The sequence below is a fragment of the Lipotes vexillifer genome, unplaced genomic scaffold (assembly GCF_000442215.2).
Source record: "Lipotes vexillifer unplaced genomic scaffold, Lipotes_vexillifer_v1.1 scaffold570, whole genome shotgun sequence".
NCBI lineage: Eukaryota > Metazoa > Chordata > Mammalia > Artiodactyla > Lipotidae > Lipotes > Lipotes vexillifer.
In genome coordinates, this window is record NW_006777801.1 from 2784881 (window position 1) to 2792020 (window position 7140).

General features: G+C 48.9%; 1 protein-coding gene across 1 annotated transcript in view; it reads right to left on the reverse strand.

The window, feature by feature from the left end:
* Positions 1-2379: 2379 nt before the first annotated feature.
* The window catches only part of NENF (neudesin neurotrophic factor), a 10838-nt gene continuing 6077 nt past the window's right edge, over positions 2380-7140 (reverse strand). Inside the window, exons 2-4 of the mRNA XM_007451310.1 lie at positions 4997-5057; positions 3909-4012; positions 2380-2940 (exon numbers count right to left, since the gene is read on the reverse strand). Of these exons, the coding sequence (XP_007451372.1) occupies positions 2764-2940; positions 3909-4012; positions 4997-5057 (342 nt within the window). The 3' untranslated portion in view covers positions 2380-2763. The remainder of the gene's footprint in view (positions 2941-3908; positions 4013-4996; positions 5058-7140) is intronic.

The following is a 7140-nucleotide window of genomic DNA, read 5'->3' on the forward strand; positions in this document are numbered from 1 at the left end:
CCCACATGCCGCGGAGCGGCTGGGCCCGTGAGCCATGGCCGCTGAGCCTGCGCGTCCAGAGAGGCCCGCGTACTGCAAAAAAAAAAGGAACCCAGCCCCCATCCACTCGCCCATCACCTTCCCCTCACCTTCGCTTCTCCTGCGTTAAGGTCGTAGCTCCTTTCTTCCTTCTTCCTTCCAAGGTGGTGCATGACCTCCCCGCTGTGCCTGGGGTCCCCCGCTGGGAGGAGGCCTTGCCTCAGCAGCTGGTGAGGCTGGTGCAGCTCTGTCCCTCAGGTCTGCTGAAGGGTTTCCTGGGATGCAGGACTTTCAGTGTAAAACCCAGCAAGTCGGGAAAGGTCGGCCACCCTAGGTGAGTGTCTGTGCTTTCATGTTTGGGGGAGAAAATCTCATCAATAGGCAATTACAGCAAAGCGGGTGAGTGCTAAGCTATAGGGGACCTCAGAGGAAGGCTTCCTGGCAGAGGTGCATCCAAGATGAGTCTTGCAAGGATATAAACCTTTAAAGCAAAGAAGACATGACAAACAAATGTGGGAGAAGGGGGTAAATGGGGCAGCAGGCTTTGGGCTCCAGGGATCTCTGTGTTTTTCTTTAGGTCCCATAGACACCAATGATGCAAATCCCCCCACCAGCCTGCATCCCCCTCCCCTGAGCTGTACCTACCCTGACTGGAGCCTGTTTGGGGTGCCCAGATTTGTGTGTGCTCTGTCCTGGCAAAGGCTGACTAGGAATCTTGAAATGAGAGACATTCTTATTCAGAGAAGACCCTTGCTGGGGTGTAGGAGGTGGTCTTTGAAGTGCAGGGCAGGGAACTGGGCAGAATTGCCCCAGGAGTGGGGAATCCTAAGACCCTGAGGGAAAAATGTGCTGTGATGGGGGCAAGGGGAGGAGGGGGGAGCGGGGGAAACAGTGGTCCTGGAAAGTTCCCAGGGACCTGAGTTTGGAGACCTTGCCCGCCTTGCAAAGACGGGGCTCCAAGGAATGGAATCCTAGCCCATCCATTGCTTGGTGATGCGGGAAGTGGGTGGCACATAAGTAAACGTCATCTCTTGGGGGTTCCCAAGGACTTATAACCATTTGTATTCATTCATACATCATCTGTTTGGGGGCAAAATATCCCAGTACAGACTACCTTGGCCACATGAACAACTTCCTGAATTCTAGGCCAAAGAGTCCTTCTGATAAATTCTAGACCCATTCCTCTTGGATGGCCAGCAAGCTCCCTGCTTCTGGAGTGGGACCCAGGAGTTCACCATTAGTCTGGACACACCAAAGAGTAAAGCAAAGGTCAAACGTGGTCCTCCAAAAGGATCTGGATGAGTCCTCCCTGCAGTGACTGGTAAGGCGTAAGTGGTGTTTCTCAAAGTACATCTGGGCCCAAGTGTATCACAATCTCCTGGGGAGCTCATTACAAATGCAGTTCCCAGGCCATGTTCTAGAAATACTAAATCATAAGCCCTAGGGGTAGGACATAGGAATCAGCATTTTGAACAGTCACCCTAGGAAATTCTTCTGCTTAAAATTCTTCTATGTAAAAGGTCTCTCTTGGGGGTAGTTGCTGTTTGTTTAAATAAAAGACAAAGTTGTATGTCAAATTTATCTCTACCGTAAAATTTCCAGGATTTCTCAACCTTGGCACAATTGACATTTTGGACCAGGTAATTTTCTGCTGTGGGGACTGTCCTGCGCATTGCGGGATGTTTAACAACATCCCCGGGGGACTTCCCTGGTGGTCCAGTGGCTAAGACTCCACACTCCCAATGCAGGGGGCCCGGGTTCGATCCCTGGTTGGGGAACTAGATCCCCCATGCCGCAACTAAAAGAAAGATCCTGCGTGCCACAACTAAGATCTGGTGCAGCCAAAATAAATAAATATATTTTTTAAAAAGTCTTTAAAACAAAACAAAAACAACATCACCGGACACTAGATACCAGTAGCATCCTACAGTTTTAACAACCAAAATTTTAAAAATAATAGCTCCAGACATTGCCAAATCTCCCTTAGAGGGAAGAATCCTACCCTCAGAAGGGATTTCCTTATGAAATCTGACCTGAGTCCAGCATGTTCCATGTGCTTCACCATCTTTGGAATGACCTCCAGGGCAGGCTTTGCCCATACCGGACACCGGCCCTCCTTACCACCTTCCAGCTGCAGAAGGGGCTGAAGCCAGTTCATACCGCCACTCTCCTGGTTGTGGTGTAACGCCAGGCCCTTCAATAGCTTTCTTTCCCATTCTCCACCCCTCCACCTAATGCACCCCATTTCTGCCACATCTCTCGGATGCCCCTGCTGCCCGGCCCCCTCACAGGCCGGGGAGACAGAAAGCAGGCCAGCAGAGATAAGGGGTGCTGATGAGGCTCCAAGGAGAGGGCACGTGTGGAAGAATTCTCCTTTTGTGAAAACAGGAAGTTTATTTTGGTGCTTATTCTAAAGGACACATGGTCATGGTAGAAAACTTGGCAAGTACAGAGCAGTATAAAGAAGCAGTGAAGGTCACTCGTAATTCCTCTGCCCCCACAGCCCACGCTGACACCTAGAAGGTGTCCCCCCTCAGCGACTATTACCTCCCTGGCTGGTGTGCAGGCAGGATACCTAGATGGGTAGAACACTTGACCAAGGGCAATAAAGGGCATTCAGTGTTCCAGGTTAAACGTCTGCTTTATTCAGATCCGGTGACCAGAGGCCCCAGCAGCCTGTTTTGCAGGAGAGTTTGCATCTGAGTGTCTCCCTGCCTCACCCTCCCAAGAACGGTCTCCTGCAGATCAGAACTCGTCCTTTATGTCGAAATGGGGCTGGTCTTCAGGCTTGAAGTCCAGGTTGGGGCTGCCGTCCTCGTTGAGGATTCTTCGGGCTGTGTAGCCAACGATGGGATATTTGGCTTTGTACACTTTGGTGAAGACATCATCCAGGGATTCCAGCTCCTCGGCTGTGAGGCCCGTCTTGGGGAGAAAAGCCCAAGAAATACAGGGAATTTCATTTCTTGGGAATGAGTGACTCGTGCTTGCCACCGGCTTCTCGCCAGCCCCTACCCCGACTTTACTCACCCCACGCCCCATAATGCGAGGGACAAAGTGTATCAGAAAACAAATCGTGGACAATTTTTTCGAGACAGCCCTGTGTGTGCGTGTGTGTTGCAGAGGTTACGTGTGGGGGGAGCAATGGCTGCACCGTGTTTGTGGTCTGACTGATGTAGGAATTAGACTCCAGAGAACCCCCAGCCCGGTCGGCGTTGGGGGGGCGCTCTGCAGTCTGCAACCACCTCCTCCTGCATGATTAAGGCCCCTGCCCTCTACACTCCCCCCCTTACAGATTTACACACCCTTCCCCACCCCCCCCATAGTTTCTTGATTTGTTTCTGTAATGTTGCAGCTTAAGAGTGTGACTCACCTGATCACAACAGGGGGTGAATGCCAGCCTTTCTGTTGGGATTACTTAGACCCCGAAATGGTTTTTGTTAATGCTATTTTCTCCTTCACAGAAATATGAGCGCGGCAGAGACTCTGCTCTCCCATCCTGTTCCTCCCCTGAGCTACCGGGAGTGGCCTGGAAAGCGGATCTCAGAGACTAACAGCAAAGCTATCAGAGGCTGGGGGGTGGCAGGTGCAGACTGTCAGGGGGACGGGGCAGCCAGGGCAGGCTGGAGCCAAACTCTGGAGATCAACTGAGTTTGATCTCAAGTTCGCAAGAGTTCACACTTGACTCTGTAGGCAGTGGGGAGCCCAGGAAGGTTTTTGAGCAGGAAGGGCACAGGCAGATATCTACTTTAAGAAAACAACTGGCTACCTCTGGAACAGTAGACAGACTAGTTGGGAAGCTTTGCTATTGCCCAGAGGTGGGGCGTGGGGAAGAAAAAAGGCCATGGCCAAGGAGGTGGGACACTTTGACAGAGGCTCATTATCTGGCTCACAGTGTCGTGGGTGAGGTCTGCAGGATCCAGGGACATCTTGGCCACCCCTCTGGTGGAGTCCTTCCCGGTCAAGGCATTGTAGGGGGCTCCTCGTCCGTAAAACTCTGTAGTGGGGAGGAAGGAAGAAGATGTGAGAGCATGTGCACAGAGCAGCCAGGAGCCTGTACATGGCAGGGGGTGGGGCTACCTGAGACCCCACCCCACCCAATCCTGCAAAGGCTCGGCTGAGGAGAGGGACATCAGTGAGGATGGGAAGTCCAATAAGCCGCCCCGAGCCTTCCCACTGGATTCCGCTAATTCAGAATATGGAGTAAGTCACACATGCTGGGCTGAGGTCTTTTTTTTTTTTTTTTTTAAATACAGAATGAAAATAATTCCTTAAAAATATTTAAAATGTAAACAAGAGGGACTTCCTACCGGTGGTACAGTAGGTAAGACTCCACGCTCCCAATGCAGGGGGCCCAGGTTCCATCCCTGGTCAGAGAACTAGATCCCACATGCATGTTGCGACTAAGAGTTCCCATGCCGCAGGCGAGCCACAACTAAGGAGCCCGCCTGCCGCAACGAAGACCCAGCGCAACCCAAATACATAAATAAATAAATATTTTTTAAAAACGTAAACAAGAAAAATGTTCTGTCTTCCTAAATGTTCATGGAAGCCACGTCTACTTCCATACAGCTTTTGTTTGGTATCAAATAAACAATGAACCATTACAAGACTAATTCCACGATATCAGCTGTAGTTTCCATTAGGGAAGACATGAGATGGCACGAAAATGTTCTATAATGTGCTATGATCACGACTCTTTGCTAAGTAATACTTTTCCTCTCACTGCTTTATCTAGGGTAAATCATCCAGTTTGACTTTGATTCTATAGGCAACAGGCAGCCGTGGAAGGCTTCTGAGCAGAGCATGACATCATTAGAAAAACACTGTTGAAATACCTTACTGCCAAAGATTGTGAACTAATTCTGGCGGGGTGGGGGAAGGACCTGCCCAGCATTCCCTCCCTTCCCTCACACCTCCAGCACCCACTCAGGCTGCCACGCTCCCCAGAGGTAAGGATTCATAAAGCCAAGCCACTTACCCTTTCCAGAAGTGACATCGAACACCACCCCTTTGACTGCCATGTAGATGGGCTGATCTTCCTAGGAAGCAGGAGAGAAGCTGTGAGGAGACAAAGAGCCCAGCTCTGCCAGTTCAAGTGAGTAAAATCTCTTCCCATCACAGCCGGTGCAGAGGGTGGCGGGTGAGGTTACAAGCCGGTCCTCAGGGAGCTCGCCCCACCTGCGCAATGTCATGCCCACTCACAGAAACCTGGAAAAGTCACGAAGCATCATGACAAGCCTACGGCAATACCTTTCCCAGGAGCTGAAGCAACTCTGTACAGATAAAAACTCAAAAGAATATTAAATGAATTACTTAAATCAGTCCATGGGACTTCCCCGGCGGTCCAGTGATTAAGACTCCACGCTCCCAGTGCAGGGGGCATGGGTTCGATCCCTGTCTGGGGAACTAAGATCCCGCATGCCGCATGGCATGGCCAGGAAAAAAAAAATTAAATCAATCCAAATTTCATCTTCGTCAATGTACATACATGGAGGTAATCAGTGTAAATGATTTATTTTATATCAATATTTTGCTTCCTACAGGTAATATTAGTTCATACAAACATTTTCATGTATTGAAATAACCAAAACAGCTGTCACTTAAACAGTTCTATCTTATTTTAGTGATACTGTGTACCTGTTTGTGTAGCTATTCTATTTTGGATTATTTCCAATTCCTGAGAACTATAAATGGCTGCATTACGAATATCTTTCTACAAGGTACTTTCTAATTTGTTGAGTTATCTCCTTGAGGCCTATTTCAATATATTGAATATAAGTAGATGAACAACAAAATCACTTTTTATATTTTACCAGTTTGTCCTTCAAAAAGCCATTTATGGTGCTAGAAATATACAAGCAATACTGTTTCCTTGCAGTTCCTTGGCTTTTACACTTTATTTTTTGCTATATTCCTGGGTATACAAAAGGAAAGATAGAAAAAAATGTAATTCCCAAGCGACAGATAAGGACTCTGGAGGAATTTTAAGTTAAAACCAGAAGGGGCCTTGAAGGTAATCTATCTAACACCTTCGTTTTACAAATGCACCTTCATCATCCAGGCCTGGGGAGACTATGAGACCTACCCAGAGTCACAGAGCAAATCAGAGGGAAAGCAGTTTCTGGAATCTGGAGCCCAGGAATCCAAGGCTCAGTCCCCTCTCTGGCCTGCCCTACCAGGGGGCACACAGCACGAGGACAGTGCACTTGCCTGGGACCAGGAGAGGGCGGGTGTCCTGGGAAATTCATTCAAAAGACCCAGGGCCACGAAGGAAGACACAGGGAGTGAGTGGGTCGGAGGTACCCAAATGTTAGGGAACCAGGGGAGTCACCCGAATCAGTGAGGCAGGGCCTTTATCTTTCCTCTGGGTTTGGGGCTTGCTTGGCCATGTGGCCTTCCTCCCTACCTGTAGCCAAGCAGGGCCAGGAGAGAGTGCCACGTGAGCTACCATGACAAAGGGATACCAGAGCAGTGCGGCAGAGGAAGGAGGGCCTCTTCCACACCTGGGAGAGCCCTGTAGCCTGGGTGCAGGCAGGAAGGCGGGAACTCCTGGGCCTCCAGCACCCTCAGACCCTGCAACAGAGGCTGGGGACAGAGCAGAAGTTCCTCACCGGTTACTCTTCTTGAAAAAGAGAGAAACTGCTACAGATGTTTTCTTCTGCAGAAATACCTGGGCCCTCCAGTGGTCTAAGGCCATGTTTTTCTAACTGCAGTTGGCATTGGTAACATTAGTGGGTCATGGAATCAATTTAGTGATTTATCAACAGGCTTAAAAAAAATGATATCGGAAAAACAAAGCTCAAAATAGAGCAGAAACTAGAAAATATTAGAGTGCTTCACATATAGTAAGAATGAGCATAGTTTCATGGCACTTTTGTTTCAGTTGTGTGTGTCTGTGTACACCAGGGTAGGATGCAAAATACATTTCTTAACACAGCCAAAACGTCTGCAAGCTGTCATTTTACTGTATAATTAGAGAGGGTGGTTTCACCTCTTTACTCACCTGCCTCTATCCAACAGCCTTCACTGTCTGTATATTCTTTATTGTCTGTCCAGAATGATTCTTTCAGAAGAAGTACAAGTCCTACTCGTCACTATTTTTTTTTTTTTTTTTTTTTTTTT